The 23950-nt window shown below is 44.5% G+C and overlaps 1 protein-coding gene across 1 annotated transcript; it reads left to right on the forward strand.

The window, feature by feature from the left end:
* Positions 1-3709: 3709 nt before the first annotated feature.
* Positions 3710-22056, forward strand: LOC112216910 (lipase maturation factor 2). Its single transcript, XM_024377054.2, has 14 exons — positions 3710-3939; positions 10177-10436; positions 10536-10564; positions 13064-13254; positions 14977-15155; positions 15556-15694; positions 16239-16364; positions 18302-18407; positions 18594-18690; positions 18938-19120; positions 19332-19500; positions 19829-19940; positions 20243-20351; positions 20631-22056. Exons 1-14 carry the CDS (start codon positions 3846-3848, stop codon positions 20952-20954), a joined length of 2118 nt encoding a protein of 705 aa, XP_024232822.1. The 5' UTR covers positions 3710-3845; the 3' UTR covers positions 20955-22056.
* Positions 22057-23950: the final 1894 nt, after the last annotated feature.

Raw genomic sequence — 23950 nt, forward strand, 5'->3', positions numbered from 1 at the left:
AGAAAGAGTAACGCAGTCCCCTGGTGGAGTGAAGAGTAGGAACAGGGTTTTCAGAATGTTGAAAAGGTCCCATAATTACCAGCACCTGATTCAGTACACAAGCAGTAGTAAGGAGGATCATTAGGACAGCTAAGAGGGAGTATTGGCACCGGTTCTGTGGAAACATAGGCAGGACCACTCCTGTGGGAGAGGTATGGGGGAGGTTTGAGGACAGAAGAGATTGGTATCTCCCTGTGCTGAAAAGTGGGGAGATTGTTGCAGTGAGAGATATGGAGAAGGCAGAGATGCTAACCCAGGCATTTGTGAAGGTGCACAGCTCAAAGAATCTGACAGAAGAGGGGCAGCGTGGGAGAGAGAGGGTCAGAGGAGAACATCCGGGGGTCCTGGATCAGAGAGAGATGGTGGGGGATACATTGAATGGCCCTTTTACATTGGCTAAGATGAAGAGAGCATTAGCTAAAGCTGGGGTAACATCTCCTGGGATGAGATGTGTTAAATCATGATGGCTCATCTCAGTGACACTGCAATGGGGAAAGTACTGGGCCTTTACAAGAAGGTGTGGCAGAAAGTTGGAAAGAGGCTGTAGTGGTGCCAAAACGTAAACCTGGGAAAGACCCGACTAGTTCTTCAAGCTATAGGCCGATAGCGTGGAGATCTCGCGTATGTAAACTTATGGAAAGGATGATAACGGAAAGGCTGACATACTTCCTAGAGAGTAGAGGACTAATGTCACCAGATCAAAGTGTGCTCAGGAAAGGCAAGGTAAGGATGTATCCTGTGCTGTGCCTTGACTTAGTCAAATGGAAGGCACAGGCAAATAAGGAGGTGGTAGTAGCCATTTTCTTTGATGTAGAGAAGGCTTATGATATGATGTGGAAGGAAGGCCTACTTATCAAGCTGAATAATATGGGGGTTAGGGTAAGGGTTTTTAACTGGATAAATTATTTTATTTTTGGCAGATCAATACAAGTGAGGGTGGAGAGCTCTATGTCAGAAAGCTAAGAGGTGGATATTTGTACCCCCCATGGAAGTGCCATTAGTCCTTTGTTGTTCTCCATTATTATTGACAATGTATTCTCTAAGGTAAGACCTGATACTGGGAGGTCATTGTTTGCAAATGATGGAAAGCTGTGGAAGAGAGTGAGAAATATTTCCCATACAGCCAGAAGAGTTCAAGAAGCTATTAGTGAAGTAGAGCTGTGGTCCATCAGGTTGGGCTTCAAGTTTACAGTTGAGAAAACACAGACTGTGTTTTTTTTAAAGGAAGGTTTGGGAGGAAATATACCTGAATCTGTATGGAAGGAATCTGGAGAGGGTGGGAGGGTTTAGGTTCCTGGGTGTCTGGTTTGGCACTCAAATGACATGGGCAGAGCATATTAACAGTAGTTGTCAAAGGAAAGAAAATATTGAATGTGATGCGTTGCTTGTCAGGAATGGAGTTGGGGGCAGATAGAATGCCATTAAAAATGATTTGATATATATATATAGCGCTGTTAGGTTCTAATTCTCGGAGTAAAAAAAAGCTTAACCAAGTTTATTCTTCCCAGAGGATCAATACAGCTGCATTAGAAAAATACATTTTCACACAAGCACTGATATTTAACCCTTCCTCCTAGGCTGAGTCTCCTCCTATACATCTGTCTTTACTGCTAGGCAGGACACTAAGTGATACGGGCCATAAACTTTTATTTCCCCCTTAACGTGACCTGACCTGATCTCGACCCCCCTTCATCACTAATCCTTTTCTCTCTCTCCTTATCAATGCCTGCCACATGTGATCGCTTCCCTGCACTCAGCACCTTACAAGCTTAATTGCACACAATATATACTGTCCTCCTACAGATAACCATTAACTTCTGGTGTCGACCCTCTAAACCTAAGCACTCAATCTTTCAATAGGATCCCTGATACAATGTAAACATTATACATTATCCTCTCTCCCTCAGTGACATGAATAAGTATGTTTCATATTCTCAGAACCCAACAGCGCTGTTAAGGTCATCAATGGATTATGTAAGTATAGCATACGGATCAGCAGCTCAGACACCTTTAAAAAGATAGATGTTATCCAAGCCCTAAGAATATGTTGTGGAGCACTCAGGACCTCTCCGGTGGCAGCGATGTAGGTAGAGTTGGGAGAGATGCCGTTAAAGTTAAGAAGACAACAGCTAGCCATGACATATTGGGTAAATCGACAAGGACACAAGGTTACACATCCCACAAAAAAAGGTGCTGCTAGCTAACATTCAATCGCTGGAAAATAAATCGGATGAACTGAAAGCACGTATATCCTACCAACAGAACATTAAAAACTGTAATATCTTATGTTTCACTGAGTCGTGGCTGAACGATGACATTAAGAACATAGAGCTGGCAGGTTATACACTCTATCGGCAGAATAGAACAGCAGCCTCTGGTAAGACACAGGACGGGGGTCTATGCATTTATGTAAACAACAGCTGATGCACGATATCTAAGGAAGTCTAAAGGTTTTGCTCACCTGAGGTAGAGTATCTCAAGATAAGCTGTAGACCACACTATCTACAGTACCTAGAGGGTTTTCATCTGTATTTTCCATAGTTGTTTATATTCCACCACAGAGCGAGGTTGGCACTAAAACCGCACTAAATAAGCTGTGTTCCGCCATAAGCAAACAGGAAAACGCTCATCCAGAGTCGGTGCTCCTAGTGGCCGGTAACAGGGAAACTTAAATCAGTTTACCAAATTTCTATCAGCATGTTAAATATGCAACCAGAGGGAAAACATTTTACTCCACACACAGAGACATGTACAAAGCTCTCCCTCGCTCCCTCCATTTGGCAATTCTGACCATAACTCTATCCTCCAGATTCCTGCTTACAAGCACCCCCTTCAGGGGTGTGTGCTCAGTCCCCTCCTGTACTCCCTGTTCAATCATGACTGCATGGCCAGGCACAACTCCAACACCATCATTAAGTTTGCTGATGACACAACAGTGGTAGGCCTGATCACCGACAAAGAGGGAGGCCGTGTAGTGCAAGTACAACAACCTCTCCCTCAATGTGATCAAGACTTAAGGAGATGATTGTGGACTACAGAAAAAGGAGGACCGAGCATGCCTCCATTCTCATCGACGGGGCTATAGTGGAGCAGGTTGAGAGCTTCAAGTTCCTTGGCATCCACACCAACAAACTAACATGGTCTAAGCACACCATGACAGTCGTGAAGAGGGCACGACAATACCTATTCCCCCTCAGGAGACAGAAAAGATTTGGCATGGGTCCTCTGATCCTCAAAAGGTTTTACAGCTGCACCATAGAGAGAATCCTGACGGGTTGCATCACTGGCTGGTATGGCAACTGCTCGACCTCCGACCGCAAGTCACTACAGAGGGTAGTGCGTACGGCCAAGTACATCACCGGGGCCAAGCTTCCTGCCATCCAGGACCTCTATACCAGGCGGTGTCAGAGGAAGGCCCTAAAAATTGTCAAAGACTCCAGCCACCCTAATCATAGACTGTTCTCTCTACTACCGCACGGCAAGCGGTACCAGAATCTATTTGCACCCCCCCATTGACTCTGTACCAGTACCCCCTGTATATTGCCCCCCTATTGTTATATTGGGTTTGATTTAGACCTTCAATGTCTCTGGTCCACAATCCAGTCCAGTTGGTGGCGGTAATGCACTTTAAAGTTGGTTGCCAACGGCGATATAAATTCCACAGAAGAAGAAGAAGAACCACGCCTTCTGCAACATTCACTTATTTTTCTTTCTCCGCACAGCAACAGTTATTTATTCGTGATGTGTTGAAAGACGTTTTAAAAAATATATAGATTTAGATTTAGCAGGGACGCCTAGCTTTAAACATGGGGGTAACCAGAATAACGCGTCATATGTTTTTATGGAGTATGGCAATTATTTACATGTTTGCTTTTGCATCCCTCTATGTCCAGATACCAGGTAAAACAACATTTTACTTGCGCCAATTTGTTAATTGTAATCTAAGGAACTTGATTATTGGTTGACTGTTGATGATCATGGAAAAGCATTCAGCTCTGCATCTTTGAATCGGGTGGATTCCACTTTTTCCATATGTTTAGCTTGCTTCCTCATATTCCAACTGTTGCGATTCTGATGATGAACTGATTTGTAGTTGCATCTGATCGGTAAAGTACACCGGGGATTGTAAATATAAAATACTGTCAAACGAAGTAGCCTAATATGTTTATCGGATGAAATGACCACTTTCTGTGCTAGCCGGTGTTGTTGGGACTGATCGGGCGAGCTAATGACAACTTCCACGTGCTAAGCTATTTCGCTACATTCATTGCCTTTGCTACACTGTTACAACTCATGCACCGTCACTATAGTCTAGGCCTAGAAAAGGAATGTATTTTGATTTAATATTCAGTTTCAGATACTTTACATACACAGATCTATATTGATGTGTTCGTATTTATTTCTAAACATTAACTAGCTGTATACGTGAACGACTTGTTATAGAATGGTCCCTCACGTACTAAGGGAAATCATACATTAACGTAGGGGAGACTTAGCCTAGTAAGAACCATCCTAATCTCGCGAGCTCGCAAGTTCGTACGAGGCTAGGGCAGGTTTGGCTTTATAAAGGAGAGTGCGGCCGGTTGGCAGCGATAGAAGTGATGTGGCCTTTCATGCTATGGCCACGTCCTGACAGCACTGGTCGTTATTGGACAGATGCCCGTTTAGATATTTGCTTGGGGCAAGTGAATGTTTTCTTTGCATGGTTGCTTTCGTTGCCTTTTTCATGCTTACATGCCGTCTTTGAGGGTTAGGATTTCCCTCCAGATTGTGCACACATCAGTCCAGTATTCGAGCTTGGCTCAGACCCCTAACAGTATACAATCGATCTTGTAGTATCATTTTCATTTTTTCCCAGTCTAAATACAAACTTGTAGTCATGTTGATTTGCCATCACTGTCAACTTTACTTTGTCATGCAGCCACCTTATTAAGCAAATTGTATGTGAAATGTACCAAGGTCAAATGTGTTTTCTATTGAATATTGGTTTGCTATTCGGTTTTGTCTCCTCAATACCTATTGAACCAAACATTCCATTATTATGAAAATGAGATATTCTGAATCAGGGACAAAAATCCACTGCTCATTCTTATTAAGGACATTTTGATTTTCTTTATGGGGGATTTAAATGTTCAATAGCTTTTCTAAGCAAAACACTCTATGACTATGAAAATGGTTTAGTCATAATCAGGGGAGCTGATTATACACTATAGAAGATAGCTCTTACACTATGTTCAATAGCTCTTACACAAAGTGTGCCATGATTATGAAATTGATATATTCAGAAACAGGGGAGGATGGACAAAAAAAAACATTTTTGTTTGTGTAAAGAAAAGTACAAACAATACACCTTGTATTCCAAAACGCCTGAAACCGGCATCCTACGGAGGATTTCTGACTAGACACCGGCAATTTGTAATCATCGTATACTTCTGCTAATGTTGGTTTCAGGCGTTTTGGAATACAAGGTGTATTGTTTGTACTTTTCTTTACACAAACAAACATGTATTTTTGTCCATCCTCCCCTGTTTTAAGCAATAAAGCCCGAGGAGGTGTGGTGTATGGCCAGTATACCACGGCTAACGGCTGTTCTTGCACGACGCAATGCGTCCCCCGAGGTACCTTATTGCTATTATAAACTGGTTACCAGTGTAGTTAGAATAGTAAAAAAAAAAATGTCATACACACGTGGTATATGGTCCGATATACCATGGCTTTTTAGCCAATCAGCATTCAGGGCTCACACCACCTAGTTTATAATATAGAATTGATCATTTTCATAGTCATGGAACACTTTGTTTAAGAGCTATTGAAGATTGAAATCGTATTATTTAAAAAAATCCAAAATGTGGATTTTTCTCCATCCACCCCTGATTTAGATAGTATTATCTTCATAGTCATGGCATGCTTGGCTCAATAGCTATTGACGAGAGAACCAAATATCCAACACAAAACACACTTTACGAAGTGCAAAATATGCGTGCGTCCACTTGCAATCCACTCCATAGTCACTTTACCTGGCAGCAGGTGGCCTAACTGAAATAACATCTCATTGGACAAGTGCTGGCAAGAGGAGATGCATTGAACAACAATGAGTCATCATTGCACAGTTTGGTGTTTGTTTTACTTTTATTGCTCTGCTTCTCGTCCCAAATGTGAGCATGCATCCAGTTGGTCCACTCTGTGTGCCAGGTATGTCCTAGTGGCACTTCTAGTCTCTCACCTGTCGTCTCAAGTGTACACTAAATACACTAGATTCCAATGAACTGTAATAAGACTAGCTGTATGCTTTCAGTCTTTTTTTTAATGAAAAAGTTATGCCATATTCCAATCAGTTGATCACAATCTTGGCTCAACCCTACTACTTCCGGCGCCGACAGAGATGGCCGCCTCGCTTCGCGTTCCTAGGAAACTATGCAGTTTTTTGTTTTTTTACGTGTTATTTCTTACACTAGTACCCCAGGTCATCTTAGGTTTCATTACATACAGCCGAGAAGAACTACTGAATATAAGATCAGCGTCAACTCACCATCAGTACGACCAAGAATATGTTTTTCGCGATGCGGATCCTGTGTTCTGCCTTACAACCAGTGTAACGGAGTGGATCACATGCAGCGACCAAAAAAAAAACGACTCAGAAAAAGAGGGAAACGAAGCGGTCTTCTGGTCAGACTCCGGTGACGGGCACATCGTGCACCACTCCCTAGCATTCTTCTTGCCAATGTCCAGTCTCTTGACAACAAGGTTGATGAAATCCGAGCAAGGGTAGCATTCCAGAGGGACATCAGAGACTGTAACGTTCTCTGCTTCACGGAAACATGGCTAACTGGAGAGACGCAATCCGAAGCGGTGCAGCCAGCGGGTTTCTCCACGCATCGCGCCGACAGAAACAAACATCTTTCTGGTAAGAAGACGGGCGGGGGTGTATGCCTTATGGCCAACGTGACATGGTGTGATGAAAGAAACATACAGGAACTCAAATCCTTCTGTTCACCTGATTTAGAATTCCTCACAATCAAATGTAGACCGCATTATCTACCAAGAGAATTCTCTTCGATTATAATCACAGCCGTATATATCCCCCCAAGCAGACACATCGATGGCTCTGAACGAACTTTATTTAACTCTCTGCAAACTGGAAACGATTTATCCGGAGGCTGCATTCATTGTAGCTGGGGATTTTAACAAGGCTAATCTGAAAACAAGACTCCCTAAATTTTATCAGCATATCGATTGCGCAACCAGGGGTGGAAAGACCCTGGATCATTGTTACTCTAACTTCCGCGACGCATATAAGGCCCTGCCCCGCCCCCTTTCGGAAAAGCTGACCACGACTCCATTTTGTTGATCCCTGCCTACAGACAGAAACTAAAACAAGAAGCTCCCACGCTGAGGTCTGTCCAACGCTGGTCCGACCAAGCTGACTCCACACTCCAAGACTGCTTCCATCACGTGGACTGGGAGATGTTTCGTATTGCGTCAGACAACAACATTGACGAATACGCTGATTCGGTGTGCGAGTTCATTAGAACGTGCGTTGAAGATGTCGTTCCCATAGCAACGATTAAAACATTCCCTAACCAGAAACCGTGGATTGATGGCAGCATTCGTGTGAAACTGAAGGCACGAACCACTGCTTTTAATCAGGGCAAGGTGTCTGGTAACATGACTGAATACAAACTGTGCAGCTATTCCCTCCGCAAGGCTATCAAACAAGCTAAGCGCCAGTACAGAGACAAAGTAGAATCTCAATTCAACGGCTCAGACACAAGAGGCATGTGGCAGGGTCTACAGTCAATCACGGACTACAGGAAGAAACCCAGCCCAGTCACGGACCAGGATGTCTTGCTCCCAGGCAGACTAAATAACTTTTTGCCCGCTTTGAGGACAATACAGTGCCACTGACACGGCCTGCAACGGAAACATGCGGTCTCTCCTTCACTGCAGCCGAAGTGAGTAAGACATTTAAACGTGTTAACCCTCGCAAGGCTGCAGGCCCAGACGGCATCCCCAGCCGCGCCCTCAGAGCATGCGCAGACCAGCTGGCCGGTGTGTTTACGGACATATTCAATCAATCCCTATACCAGTCTGCTATTCCCACATGCTTCAAGAGGGCCACCATTGTTCCTGTTCCCAAGAAAGCTAAGGTAACTGAGCTAAACGACTACCGCCCCGTAGCACTCACATCATCATGAAGTGCTTTGAGAGACTAGTCAAGGACCATATCACCTCCACCCTACCTGACACCCTTGACCCACTCCAATTTGCTTACCGCCCAAATAGGTCCACAGACGATGCAATCTCAACCACACTGCACACTGCCCTAACCCATCTGGACAAGAGGAATACCTATGTGAGAATGCTGTTCATCGACTACAGCTCGGCATTCAACACCATAGTACCCTCCAAGCTCGTCATCAAGCTCGAGACCCTGGGTCTCGACCCCGCCCTGTGCAACTGGGTACTGGACTTCCTGACGGGCCGCCCCCAGGTGGTGAGGGTAGGCAACAACATCTCCTCCCCGCTGATCCTCAACACTGGGGCCCCACAAGGGTGCGTTCTGAGCCCTCTCCTGTACTCCCTGTTCACCCACGACTGCGTGGCCATGCACGCCTCCAACTCAATCATCAAGTTTGCGGACGACACAACAGTGGTAGGCTTGATTACCAACAACGACGAGACGGCCTACAGGGAGGAGGTGAGGGCCCTCGGAGTGTGGTGTCAGGAAAATAACCTCACACTCAACGTCAACAAAACTAAGGAGATGATTGTGGACTTCAGGAAACAGCAGAGGGAACACCCCCCATCCACATCGATGGAACAGTAGTGGAGAGGGTAGCAAGTTTTAAGTTCCTCGGCATACACATCACAGACAAACTGAATTGGTCCACTCACACAGACAGCATCGTGAGGAAGGCGCAGCAGCGCCTCTTCAACCTCAGGAGGCTGAAGAAATTCGGCTTGTCACCAAAAGCACTCACAAACTTCTACAGATGCACAATCGAGAGCATCCTGGCGGGCTGTATCACCGCCTGGTATGGCAACTGCACCGCCCTCAACCGTAAGGCTCTCCAGAGGGTAGTGAGGTCTGCACAACGCATCACCGGGGGCAAACTACCTGCCCTCCAGGACACCTACACCACCCGATGCTACAGGAAGGCCATAAAGATCATCAAGGACATCAACCACCCGAGCCACTGCCTGTTCACCCCGCTGTCATCCAGAAGGCGAGGTCAGTACAGGTGCATCAAAGCTGGGACCGAGAGACTGAAAAACAGCTTCTATCTCAAGGCCATCAGACTGTTAAACAGCCACCACTAACATTGAGTGGCTACTGCCAACACACTGTCAATGACACTGACTCTACTCCAGCCACTTTAATCATGGGAATTGATGGGAAATGATGTAAATATATCACTAGCCACTTTAAACAATGCTACCTTATATAATGTTACTTACCCTACATTGTTCATCTCATATGCATACGTTGATACTGTACTCTATATCATCGACTGCATCCTTATGTAATACATGTATCACTAGCCACTTTAACTATGCCACTTGGTTTACATACTTATCTCATATGTATATACTGTACTCGATATCATCTACTGTATCTTGCCTATGCTCCTCTGTACCATCACTCATTCATATATCCTTATGTACATATTCTTTATCCCCTTACACTGTGTATAAGACAGTAGTTTTTTTGGAATTGTTAGTTAGATTACTTGCTCGTTATTACTGCATTGTCGGAACTAGAAGCACAAGCATTTCGCTACACTCGCATTAACATCTGCTAACCATGTGTATGTGACAAATAAAATTTGATTTGAACCCGTAAGCAATGTTATGGTAATGTAATAATATTCTGGAATACCTAATTTAGTGAGATGTTTGCATTTCTGAACTCCCTTCTTTCACATGTTCCCTTTGGACTGAATAAGCAGACAGCCCAGATAAAAACAAGTGTCTCCTTTTCACATACGTGACCATTGACCTATTTAGCAGGGTACCATAAACCAACTTACTGTAAGTATATGAACATGGCCTCTATTCACTAACCCCATTCCCAATAAACACAACCCCCCCCCTCTGTTTTGTTTATCCATCCCTGCTCTTTGTCTCTGTGGCCAGGTCTCTATGGCAATGAGGGGGTCCTGCCTGTGCGCCTGGTGGAGCCCCGTGTGAACGGCTCCAGACCAGTGTTGGAGCAGATACATGCCCACCCCTCCCTGCTGTGGCTGGGGCCCCGGCTGGGTCTGGACGCCCAGCAGGCAATGGAGCTGCTCTGCCTGGCGGGGGCTCTCTTAGCCCTGGGAGCTGCCCTACTGGAGCCCCTCCGAGACAGCCTGGTGTTCTTCTGCCTCTGGGCCCTCTACCTCTCCCTCTGTCAGGTCGGTGGGTGGGGTTGTCTGTCTGCCATTGGTTTGGTTAGATACTGTACATTAAATAAATGATAGAGTAAATGAATCAACATATTTTTCTCTTGACAGGTGGGCCAAGACTTTCTGCGGTTTCAGTGGTAAGTGATCTGTCCTCTGAGTTCTCCTATGGGCCGAATTGATAGAGCGTGACACAGGCTGCAAAGCTCAGACTTTGAAACAAAAAGTATTTTGTTTACTAAAGTGTTATTGCTGAAGGCAAAGTCTACTGGGACTGTGTGACATCATTTTTTTTTCTCAGACATGGGTTTTACTGCAAGAGCATTAGGGTCAGACAATAAACTGCTCTTGGAACCATTTACCAGTAAAATTCACGATCCACTCTTCATAATTCTGTGTTGATTACTAACTAGAGTACAGTAGTCAAGTTGAGAATAGAACTGATGTTGAAAGTGTTTGTCCATATGTATCAGTCTTAGACATCATGCATATTTTATAGGGGTCAGCAGACTTTGCATTGAAGGACATCTATCAGACATGTAATATGGTTTTAGAGTTATGGACTTTTAGCTAAGCTTGGAGATGTGCTAGAATTGCAGCACATTTACTTCTGATATCTGTTTGTAGCAAAGCAAGATGATGCAAGGCCAGGGCCGGCTGCCCATTAGGCAGGAATTGGCAGATTGACGAGGGCGGCCTTTTCTGAGCTAAACTGACCAAGACGTACCTCAAACAACACATAAAACCTCACATAATTCTGCCCCAAAACAATGACAATTTCTCTCAAACATATGGGCATATGGGAGTTTTAGGTGAACGCTGATGCCGCCCTGTGATAAGCAGTGCCCACTTTGTCAAAGGCAGGGTTGCAAAATATTTTGCTGGTCCATTCCCAGCGTGCCTCTCCAGGGTGTTGTTGGAGAGATGCATCCACCAACGCTCCGTCACAAACATCACATAGCAGATATAGTCTATGGTAGAAAGAGTATGCAGACTTTTCTGTAGCCTACAGGCTGGAGATAAAATGTATGACAATGTAATCTGAGACAGACACTTTTTACATCATGCAGGTTTCTCCAATTAGCTTAATGTAAATGGCGCCCAATCAAATTAAAAATGCGCTGACAAGTTAGCGAACACCAAATCCCCTCCCAAAACATTCACAGGAATCAGGACAAATAAAGACCTGACAAGTATGTATTTTTCAGTGTCTGGAAAATACATATTTTTCCACCTCTAATATAGACTTATTTTATTGCGGAATTTCTTTTCGTCTTGCCTAGAGCGTCAGAACGGCCAGGACTGGGCCTGTGTAAGGCAGTGGTTTCCACAGCAACAGCAATTGCATGGAGTGGTAAATAGATAATACGTAGTTGCCTGGTTTGTGTTTTTATGAGTAGTAGGTGTAGGTGTGTCTGAACTGTTTACAGTTAGGTGGCTATCCCCTAAGGCACACCACTTGGTTCTGCATGTAGAGAATGCCAACCTACAACCAGTTTTAAGATGCACAGCTACCAGTATGTTATGGCATCTCAGTGCCTCTGGCTCTAACGGGCATTGCTTCTACTAGGCTAACTGATTCCCTGGAAGGCAGTGTCATTGGATTCGAAGCTCAGTGATATGTACTCTATTCCACTGTTTTGAGCAGGAATTTCATGTAGCCTTCTTCTGGTGCAGGAATTTCATGTAGCCTTCTTCTGGTGCAGGAATTTCATGTAGCCTTCTTCTGGTGCAGGAATTTCATGTAGCCTTCTTCTGGTGCAGGAATTTCATGTAGCCTTCTTCTGGTGCAGGAATTTCATGTAGCCTTCTTCTGGTGCAGGAATTTCATGTAGCCTTCTTCTGGTGCAGGAATTTCATGTAGCCTTCTTCTGGTGCAGGAATTTCATGTAGCCTTCTTCTGGTGCAGGAATTTCATGTAGCCTTCTTCTGGTGCAGGAATTTCATGTAGCCTTCTTCTGGTGCAGGAATTTCATGTAGCCTTCTTCTGGTGCAGGAATTTCATGTAGCCTTCTTCTGGTGCAGGAATTTCATGTAGCCTTCTTCTGGTGCAGGAATTTCATGTAGCCTTCTTCTGGTGCAGGAATTTCATGTAGCCTTCTTCTGGTGCAGGAATTTCATGTAGCCTTCTTCTGGTGCAGGAATTTCATGTAGCCTTCTTCTGGTGCAGGAATTTCATGTAGCCTTCTTCTGGTGCAGGAATTTCATGTAGCCTTCTTCTGGTGCAGGAATTTCATGTAGCTTCTGGTGCTTCTGGTGCAGGAATTTCATGTAGCCTTCTTCTGGTGCAGGAATTTCATGTAGCCTTCTTCTGGTGCAGGAATTTCATGTAGCCTTCTTCTGGTGCAGGAATTTCATGTAGCCTTCTTCTGGTGCAGGAATTTCATGTAGCCTTCTTCTGGTGCAGGAATTTCATGTAGCCTTCTTCTGGTGCAGGAGTGAAATGCAGGAGTGAAATGTAATCTATTGATTTTAATACGTTTCAACTTTGTAATTTCTTTGAGACCTGAGACTTTGGGTAGTTTGAGGTATTTCAGTGCCCTATACATTATAGTTATGATGTGAGGAGGAGTTGGGATTTTCTTTTTACAGGAAAATGGAATTTGATTATTAATGTCTCGTTTGATTCCCTCCCATAGGGACAGTCTGCTGTTGGAGGCGGGCTTCCTGACCGCGCTCGTCGCGCCACTCAACCTCCTGCGGTGCGCGACGTTCCGGCATCATGACGCCGTGACCTTCTGGCTGGCTCGCTGGCTCCTGTTCCGCCTCACCTTTGGCTCCGGGGTCGCCAAGCTGGCCAGCCACTGCCCCAGCTGGTGGGGGCTCACTGGTGAGATGGGGGAACTTCTTATGACACAGGACTGTACTGTTCAATGTACACGGAACAAAAATATAAACACAACCATTTCAATTAGGTTACTGAGTTACAGTTTATATAAGGAAATCAGTTGATTGAAATGAATTCATTAGGCCCGAATCTATGGATTTCACATGACTCGGCAATGGGTGGTCCTGGGAAGGCATAGGGGAGTGTGGGGGAACTTGGGAGCCAGTGTGAAGGGAAAAATTATGTGTTGACCTTATTGGTTTGAGATTAATAGTTGACAATACATACTTGAATAGTCCTATTAATGTTGTGGTTTTTATGGTCTCCACTCTAGCTTCCTGCTGGTAGTCTGGGTATTGGGGACATGGGTTTTTACTAGAGATAGCTTGAAGCTGACAATTGATTGATGTCTTGGTGATTTTATTTTAAAGCAGCCACATTCCAGCCTATCATTAGGGGTGCTTGTGAGACATATGTCTCAGTTCTAACTGGGCCTGCCTTCTATAGATAGAGAGACCCTGAAGGAATAGAATAAACATTTCAGTGTTTCTCATCCTTGCATCTGGGAAACTTCACCTGGAGGAGTAGTTTCCCCACCCGCAGTTTTAGGTTTGGTATTTAAAGACCTGGTATTCTCTGTATGATTCAAGCACTCGGTCAGACAGTCAAGACTGTTGGATTGACAGCTTCTTTATTGCAATAATTAAGCAATATTGAATAAAGATGATTGTTTGAGGAAATGACCGTCTCTCTCACTTGAATAGAATTTTCACCACAGGAGCCAGGCCCAGCCAGTCAGAGTGAGTTTTTCCCCACAAAAATGTCTTTATTACAGACAGAAATACTCCTCAGTTTCGATCCCGCAGGAGACGAAGCCACATGTGGAGGTCCTGGGCTGGTGTGGTTTCACGTGGTCTGCAGTTGTGAGGCCAGATGGAGTACTGCCAATTCTCTAAAATGACATTAGAGGCGGTTTATGGTAGAGAAATGAACATTAAATTCTCAGCAACAGCTCTGGTGGACATTTTTTTGTGGTCTTCTTTTGTCCCCAGCACAATGTGCACCTGTGTAATGATCATACTGTTTAATCAGCTCCTTGATATGCCACACCTGTCAGGTGGATGGATTATCTTGGCAAAGGAGAAATGCTCACTAAAAGGGATGTAAACAAATTTGTACACAAAATTTGGTATAAAACATTTTGTGTGTCTGGAAAATGTCTGGGATCTTTAATTTGAGCTCATGAAACATGGGACCAACACTTTACATGCTGCGTTTATATTTTTGTTGAGTATAGCTTCGGGACCGCAACTAAATGGGAGTCTGTAGCGACATTGGGCTGAAATTGGGACTCCTGATCCCAATGTCAGACCAGTTTCCCAACAGACTCTCAATTAGTTGCGGTCCAGAAGCTATGTTCAATGGTACGAGAAATGTGATGTGCTGTACAAAGACTGGTTGAGTAATGATAACATTGGCTATGATTGTGCATCATGTAATGGGTATGTACCTCGCCCAGCGGCAGTATGCGCCTTCGCTTCCATGATGATGATAATGATGATGCCTGGAGCCTCACTACACATCAGTGTTCAGGAAAAGGGTCAGCGATGAGTAAAACATGTGATCTCAAAAAAGGTTTGCAGTGTTACGGGTCAATCTTTACTCATCCATGTCTCATACCCTCCCTCCCCTCTGTCACCCCTTCAACCCCCTCCCTCTTCCCAGCGGTGAACCACATGTTTGAGGCCCAGGGCATCCCCCTGCCCTGGTCCTGGTTCATCCAGCAGCTGCCAGACTGGTACCTGAAGCTGGGGACTGTCGGTCTGTTGGTGACAGAGATCGCTGTGCCCCCCCTCTACTTTGCCCCCATCCGCAGCCTCCGACTGGCAGCCTTCTACATTCAGGTGTGTGTGTGGTTACACCAGCAGCTGCTAAACATGAGCATGGAAAATGTCTGTTGAAGACTTGAACACACAGAAATATAGGCTTCCAGTTTGTTTCCGCCTAAATCACCATCAAGTGTTGAGATCTGGTTGAGAGAGGAGAGGTTCAGAAAGACACGTGAATAACCAACTACCTACAGTACAATTGATCTAGTCTGTTATCATCCAGGGAATCGCCAGACCCCGATGCTGCTATAAGGCTCTAGACTGTGTGTGTGTGTGTGACTTTTGTATGTTTGACACCTAACTATACACGTCTTAAGGGATTTTGCAGGATTGCGAGCCCACACGTGTAATTTGCATGATGCCTTTTATCTAACTATATCTACTGTACCTACTTCTCTCTGTAACTGATAACCAGGCAACATACCAGGTGAAGTTGATGTTCTTGGGGAACTATGGCTTCCTCCCCCTTCTCTCCCTGGCTCTGACTTTCTCCCTGTTGGACGACGACCATATCAGCTACTGGCTGGGCCACGGCAAGAAGAAGAGAACCAAGAGTATGACCTCATTCTCTTCTTATGCAACCTTCAGCTCTCACATTTAACACCAGAGTAGACGTTCAGGCCAGCTTTCTCCCTAATACAGCATTATCCACACCCGGTATGGTGTTTTAAGCTGGTGGAAGGTACTAGAAAACACAAAGGCTGTTACGGTAATGATCAGCTTCCTTTCTTTTCCTATTCTGCCTCTCCAGTTGGCCAACATTGACATTACACAGTGAGGGGTGCATTGTTGAGTGCGTGCCAGCAGAACACTGGGTCAGTTCCGATGGGTGTCCTTGTGTCTTGATGGTAGGGAGGGGGGGTTATTGTTTTATTCTCGGGCAGAGTGGTCTGATCTGGCAGGATGTCAGGTGTTGTCCTGTTTAAACAAAAGACATCACAGAAGTACTTAACTGCAGTTAACATTCCTAATGTCCTAAAAGGTAACCCCTTAACTTAATTTACAAAGTACGTTTTTAGTAGCTGGACAAAAACAAATGATGGGCTCTGTTTGTGATACTAAGAGTACCTAATCTAATTATTTTTTATTTTTTTGCAGCCTGGCCCCAATCCATAATGTCATTGCTGGTTGTACTGGCTGTATTTGCTGTCATCATCTATGGAACTAAAGTGCTCTTCACACTGGAGATCGACTGGGATGCCAGGACTATAACCTCCAAAACCGGTAGGTTATCATCGAAATACAATGCATTCGGAAATCATTCAGACCCCTTAACTTTTTCCATATTTTGTTACGTTACAGCCTTATTCTGTTTTTAATTGCTCAATCTACACACAATACCCCATAATGACAAAGCAAAAACAGGTTTTTAGATTATTTTTTTTTGTGCAATTTTTTAGATTTTTTTTTAAAGATCATATTTACATATGTAGGTTTTCATCAAGGATCACTCAGCACAAAGGTCTGTTCATATTTGTCTTGATCCTGACTATTCTCCCAGTCCCCCCTGATGAAAAACATCCCCACAGCATGATGCTGCCACCACCATGCATCACCTTAGGGATGGTGACAGGTTTCCTCCAGACGTGACGCTTGGCCTTCAGGCCGGAGTTCAATCTTGCTTCATCAGAACAGAGAATCTTGTTTCTCATGGTCTGAGAGTCTTTAGGTGCCTTTAGGCAAACTCCACGTGGGCTGTCATGTGTTTTTTACTGAGGAGTGGCTTCTGTCTGGCCACTCTACCATAAAGGCCTGATTGGTGGAGTGCTGCAGAGATGGTTGTCCTTCTGGAATGTTCTCCCATCTCCACAGATGAACTCTGGAGCTCTGTCAGAGTGACCATCTGGTTCTTGGTCTCATCACTTACCAAGGCCCTTCTCCACCAATTGCTCAGTTTGGCTGGGTGGCCAGCTCTAGGAAGAGTCTTGGTGGTTCCAAATCATTCCCATTGAAGGATGATGGAGGCCACTGCGCTCTTGGGGACCTTCAATGATGCAGACATTTTTTGGTGTCCTTCCCCAGATCTGTGCCTCGACACAATCCTGTCTCGGAGCTCTACAGACAATTCCTTCGACCTCATGGCTTGGTTTTTGCTCTGACATGCACTGTCAACTGTGTGACCTTATATAGACAGGTGTGTGCCTTTCCAAATCATTTGAATTTACCATAGGTGGACTCCAATCAAGTTGTAGAAGCATCTTCTAGGATGATCAATGGGAAACAGGATGCACCTAAGCTCAATTTCGAGTCTCCTAGGAAAGGGTCTGAATACTTACTTAAATAAGGTATTTCTGTTTTTTACTTTTAATAAATTTGCAAAAAAATCTAAACCTGTTTTTGCTTTGTCATTATGGGGTATTGTGTGTAGATTGCTGAGGAGTTTTTATTTATTTAATCCATTTTAGAATAAGGCTGCAATGTAACAAAAGGAAAAAGTCAAGGGGTCTGAATACTTTCCGAAGGCACTGTAACACAGTATACCTAGTGACCCGGTAGGTTAACATCTATATATTACTGTATACCTAGTGACCCGGTAGGTTAACATCTATATATTACTGTATACCTAGTGACTCGGTAGGTTAACATCTATATATTACTGTATACCTAGTGACCCGGTAGGTTAACATCTATATATTACTGTATACCTAGTGACTCGGTAGGTTAACATCTATATATTACTGTATACCTAGTGACTCGGTAGGTTAACATCTATATATTACTGTATACCTAGTGACTTGGTAGGTTAACATCTATATATTACTGTAAACCTAGTGACCCGGTAGGTTAACATCTATATATTACTGTATATCTAATGACCCGGTAGGTTAACATCTATATATTACTGTATACCTAGTGACCCGGTAGGTTAACATCTATATATTACTGTATACCTAGTGACTTGGTAGGTTAACATCTATATATTACTGTATACCTAGTGACCCGGTAGGTTAACATCTATATATTACTGTATATCTAATGACCCGGTAGGTTAACATCTATATATTACTGTATACCTAGTGACCCGGTAGGTTAACATCTATATATTACTGTATACCTAGTGACCCAGTAGTGTTTCTCTATTTTATTTCCTGTAGGATGTCAGTCATTGATACATTATGTTCATGGTTAAGTGATTGTCATGTATTTGTCCTGTTTTGTAGCCTTCACCCAGCAGCAGTTTGGCAATTTGTTGAAGCTTGTGACGGGACCCACTATCTGGGTAGGAGTTCTCTCTCTCACCTGGGAGGTGGTGGCAGCCATGCTGGGGTGAGTAGCCTATTTCATACTGAAACTGTATCTGGAATTCAAAGACTGTGGTAGATCCTAGTTCATATCTAGTTCCTTTTTGTTGCGTTTTCTGACCCCAGAACAGTGGTCTGCCTGATGCAGTGTGAGTCATCCTTGTTTTGCGTTAATGTCCACTGATCTCAGATCTGTGTTTACTCCCCCTAGGTGTGTGTGTGTTAGAGGGTGCCTCTGGAAGCTCTGGGGCCTCGTCCAATGGGCTGTCTTTGCCTCTGCTGCAGTCGCCGTGTTTGCTATCAGTGTGGTGAGTCACACCTGTCAATCACACAGGGAGCCTTCTGATTGTTTAACTTTTTCTTTTGTACTTGCATTCATCTACTGAGTAAAACCCATCTAATTACTTTAAGTCGGTGTTTTGTGTAATAGTAAATCACTTTAATGAAGACGGCATACATCTACCTAATTGGTCTGTTGGAGTTACTATTGGTCTAGTAGATAGCACTTTTTATAAGATTCTCTCTGATTGGTCATGGTGTTTTCCTCATCCCCAGGTGCCCTACTCTTCCATGGAACAGGTGTACAGCAGTAAGATCCTACCGGAGGTGAGACAGGCCTACAGCCTAGTGGAGCGCTACAGACTGGTCAGTGCCTACAGCCTGGACAGCAGGATGACAGGGGTGGACGGGAGGTCAGAGGTCATCCTAGAGGGCAGCATGGACAAGAACACCTGGACGGTAAGAGAGCGGGGACCAAAATAATAGTTATGGATGACAAGTTTTCAGTTTATTGTATTTTTTCTAATTTCAAAATGTTAGATGGGGAATGTCCTCAATCATGTTATCTTCCTCAACTACTTGACTTTTATCAAGTAAAACAATCGTGTTTATAGTTCTGCAAAAGGTGTATCGTGTGTTTCAATGAACCTTTCCCCATTGGCCCTCTTAGGAGATAGAGTTCATGTACAAGCCGGGGAACGTGGGCATGGCCCCTCCAGTGGTGGCCCCCCACCAGCCACGGTTAGACTGGCAGATGAGCCAGGCAGCCCAGAGACTGGCCAAACAGAGCCCCTGGTTTACAAGCCTAGTGCACTGCCTACTGCAGGGCAATAAGGATGGTATGTACTGCCCTCTGGGATAATGACTTCTATTTTTCAATTAAAGTATAAGAGCACATACGTCTTTGTTTTAATGAGGAAAGGTTGCATCTGGCAGACTACTTGTATTTTGGCTATTGGTGGGGGGTTTTAGGCCTGTGGTCTATTTAATCTTATTGATTATGATCTTAAAGGAAAAACTGATCCTAGATCAGCACTCCTACTCTGAGACGCGTTATGAATACGGGCCCAGAAGTTGACTGGTATGAGCCTGCCGTGTAAAACCGCTAGTCAGTGTGAGGTGGGCGTGATTTACTCACACATGACTGTATCTCTCCCTGTGTCCCAGTGGTGAGACTGATCCAGACAGACTCAGCCCAATACCCATTCAGCCAGGCCCCCCCGGTCTACCTCCGAGCCAGCCTCTACCGGTACTGGTTCACCCAGACCACACAGGACGGGTGAGCAGCCTACGACGTCCACTACAACAGTGGGTGTGCTGGGGAGAGTGTTAATGGGTTAACCTGTGAATTTCTTAGATCATTCATTCATAAAATCAGTTAAGATATACAAGTGAACTTAAATATTCGCTATATTAAGTCATGTTGTTCACAGAATGCCCACAAAATGTGCAGTATGGTATACTTACAGTATGCTAATTGTCAGAATTCGTTAAAGCCACTTGATACAGGTATTCAACCAGAAACAAATCCAATAATTTTCCTATGGTATTGAGTGGTGTATTGGTTGTCTTCCCTGTCAGGTCTGGTCCTAATGAATGGTGGAGGAGAGACTATGCAGAGGAGTTCTATCCTGCAGTGCAGCTGGGTGACGCTACCCTGGAGGCCAAACTCAACCAGCACGGACTCAAGGTAGCGAAGCCTTTTTGCTCAACTGGGTTATGTTTTAACTTTGTATTGGGCTAATAATATCAGTACTGTGGCTTGTGGTGATAGCCCCTCAATTTCAGATGTGGTGCCACATGGCGTGCATCTGTCACATGGCGTGCATCTGTCACATGGCGTGTGTGTATGTGGTGTATGGCCAGGTGTACCAAGTCTGATTTCTCAGACACGCATACCAACAACACTCACACTCCTACGTTTCTTTGTTGTGTATGTACATGTGCTTACATATTATCTTATGTGCAGGAGAAGTTCCCGATCCAGCCCAGTCCTGACTCTCCTCTGGCCCAGGTTCTGAGGCAGGTGCGGGGCCACGTTCAGACTCTACCCGGCCACCTGGTTCTCTGGTCCCTCCTGGCCACTGTCGCCACCATCTGGCTCCTCAAAACCCTGCTCTCCGGGGTCCTGGGGGGCCGAAAGGCTAAACCCACCCCAGCCGAACCCAAGGCCAAGAAGGCTAAGGACCAGCCAGCAGAGAAGAGTGCCTCGGCCTCCAGTCTCAAAGCAGGGAGGGAGAACTCTGAGGAGAGTAGACGGGATGCTGACAAGAGCCCTAAGAAGAGGAAGTGATGCGGGACTGCTGCCATGGGACTTCCTGTTACGTTCTTGTTGTTGCCCCTTGTCTCGGGATGGGGGGCGGAGAGAAGGGGTGTTACCTACATGTAAATCTCAGGTGTTTCTACAGTAACTGCCAATCCGACCAGCTCTGTGACTCAGAGACCACCACTGTGGCCTTGTATTCAGTCAGTTCTCATCTGTCTCTCACACACACACACACACACACACACACACGCGCGTATACTGTACATACACAAGCAAAAACCGTCTATCTTCTCTGTGCCTCCTTCCATCAACATATTCTCAGGTCCGCCTATGGATGAGTCTTCAGACATGCCAACGGGCGAGTCCCTGGCATCACAATACAGGGGTGCTTTGTTATGAGCTGTTTTCGTGCTTTGCCATCTGTTCTTCAGGGAACACTTTATCTGAATTCTGGGAATGCATTGATACATTTTAACGGTTGTTGTCCAACAGCTGTTTAATCTTGTGCTATATCTTTGATGTGATATTCAGGGTCCACAGTCGTGCTAGGCTGAGTGCAGTTATTGTACCTCAGTGAACCCTTTTCGTGGACAGCTGAGATCAGTTTTACTGTATCAGGCAGACTTTTTTTTTAATGTCAAGTTGTCAAGTGGTTCCATCTTTTGATATCAATACCCGGGCCCTCTATCCCAACCACGAGAAACTGTATAGCGACATCGTCACGAATACTGTATTCTGAGAGCTTTGTCCTGCTAAACCCTTTGCCTTAGAAATCTGCAGATTGCTGTTCTTAACTTCAAATACCCTTTTGTCGCATTCTTTTGAACAGCTTAAAATGCATAACTGCTACTAACAAATCTCTACATTCCACATCTGTGTATATTTGAGACGTAGTATTACTTAAGCTTTGTGTATTAGGTTGAAGCACTACTGCAAAATGACTGGGCTTTAAGGAGAAATTCCAAACCCTATGGCGCTATTCAATCTGTATCGCTGAATCATTACAGATTGCGCGATAAAAATGGAAAGATACTATTTTGCTGGTCAGTGTTTTTATTCTTGGCTGTATGTTGAAACTGAACACTTAGATTTGACAAATAAACTACAGATGAAAAAGACTGAAACATTCCGTGCTTGTCAGAAACCTGACTTTCTATCTAGTTGAGAGGTGTGCTTGTGTCCAATACCATACTAACAGGTCTGTATTTTATGTGACGAAGTCTGTGGCTTGGAGCTTCAATCCTTTATAGTGATTTGACCCGGGCTGATTGTTCCAATGACCAACAGGTGGTGCTCTTTGTGTTTCTGCATTTCTTCATGACAAATGTACAGAGTCATGTTCAGTGAGAAAGAGCCAGTGACTCTCTGGTAAGGATCTCACCAATGAAGTATGGGGTTGTAGGGTCATCTCCTGAGTGTGGCTGTGTTGGTAGATGTCATGGGGGTGAATCGCTGGGGTCACCTATAAAGAGTAGTAGCAGTTATGGGGAAAAACCCCTAGGGGGATAAAGCGGGCACTTCGTTTTAAAAATATATTCTAATTTAAACAAAGTGCTTAATTACGGTAGTTTTCCCTCTATAACCACTGCTATTTGCTGTCTGTGAGACACGGGGGGAACCCCAAGAATTTACCCTGTCTGCTTATGTTATCACACCCTTCAGCCAATGCCACCTTTTATGAGGAAGCCACTCCAAGTGGCCTTGACTCACTGACCTGCAGAGTCCTCAGTAGGCAACATGTTGCATCTGGTTATCGCCGTTTCATACTATTAAAGATTTGAAATTGTGGGTAAACCCTTTTTGACAGACACTTCAATTACTTTCTTTGGTTAATTAACATACAAAAGATACATCCCATTTAAAGATCGGTGTAAGATTTCTTTCACGATTATGCCACAGGTAGACTGGTAACATTACTAGACAAGGCACTGAGATTGAGTCCATAATGAGGTTGTTTTGTGGGTCCTGTTTGTCCTCCCTAAGGCACTGTCCAACTCAGAGGAGAATAGTCCAAAGATGGAAGTCTTCAGGCTCGATTCAAGCTGTTTAGCTCTTCAAATTTGACGGTAATGATCCAGCATTCACAGAGAATGCATTCATGGTAAATGCTTCTTATGTTGGCGCAATCGGAAATTACCTTTTACTTTGCAATATTGCCGAACTTCCGTGATGCTGATTGAATTGAGCTCTTGATAGTCCCACAGTGCTGCCCTCCACTGGTCAACACGTGTACAACATGCAGCAGCATTGAGGGCTGTGACATGTGTCTCTCAGCAGTCCTGGAGCAGGTCATACGGGACTCTACCACCTGGTGTTTGTCCTCCTCCTGTTAAAACACATTCATATGTCATCTGGAGTTATGGTATCACCCCCTAGAGCAAAGGTGCTACTACAACACGTATAGTTCAATGTCATTCATATTCATGGACATATTTTCTCTCCAGTAATTGGTATACAGAGAAAATGGGGTGGAGTCACTTACAGGAAGCTCAGATGGAACTGGTTCACTTATGGCAGGGGCGGAGACACAAGTGGGGTTAACTATGCTAGGGTTGCAGTCTGGAGGTGTCTCGTCCTCATCCTGCAAAAGACGGCAAAGGTCAATTATCAAGTTTGAGGTCCCCCACGTTTTATTGTACATAGCTTCTGAACAAACAGAATAGCAGTACACAGCTGATTGCCTGCAATGAGACAAAGGCTCATTGTTGAATGATGTCGGAATGTTGTACAACAAACACACATTAAAGTAGTGGAACTGGAATGGTTTGTTCTTGTGGGAGTAGAAGTGGTAGGCTACGAACCCAGCCCCAGACATCAGCATGATCAGTAGGACAACTCCAATCCCCATCCCTGCCTTGTGACCCGCGTGGAGCTAGGGTCAGAGGTCAGACAGGAGTCCACCAATACCTGACCATACCAACTGATTTAGGATCAGTTCTCACAATTTGAGTCAGTCCTAATCTTAACCATAAACATCTCGTCAGAGATGAAGGAGAGAAACTAAACAGAAAATGATGTAATAA

Source organism: Oncorhynchus tshawytscha, linkage group LG17, assembly GCF_018296145.1.
Source record: "Oncorhynchus tshawytscha isolate Ot180627B linkage group LG17, Otsh_v2.0, whole genome shotgun sequence".
Lineage (NCBI taxonomy): Eukaryota > Metazoa > Chordata > Actinopteri > Salmoniformes > Salmonidae > Oncorhynchus > Oncorhynchus tshawytscha.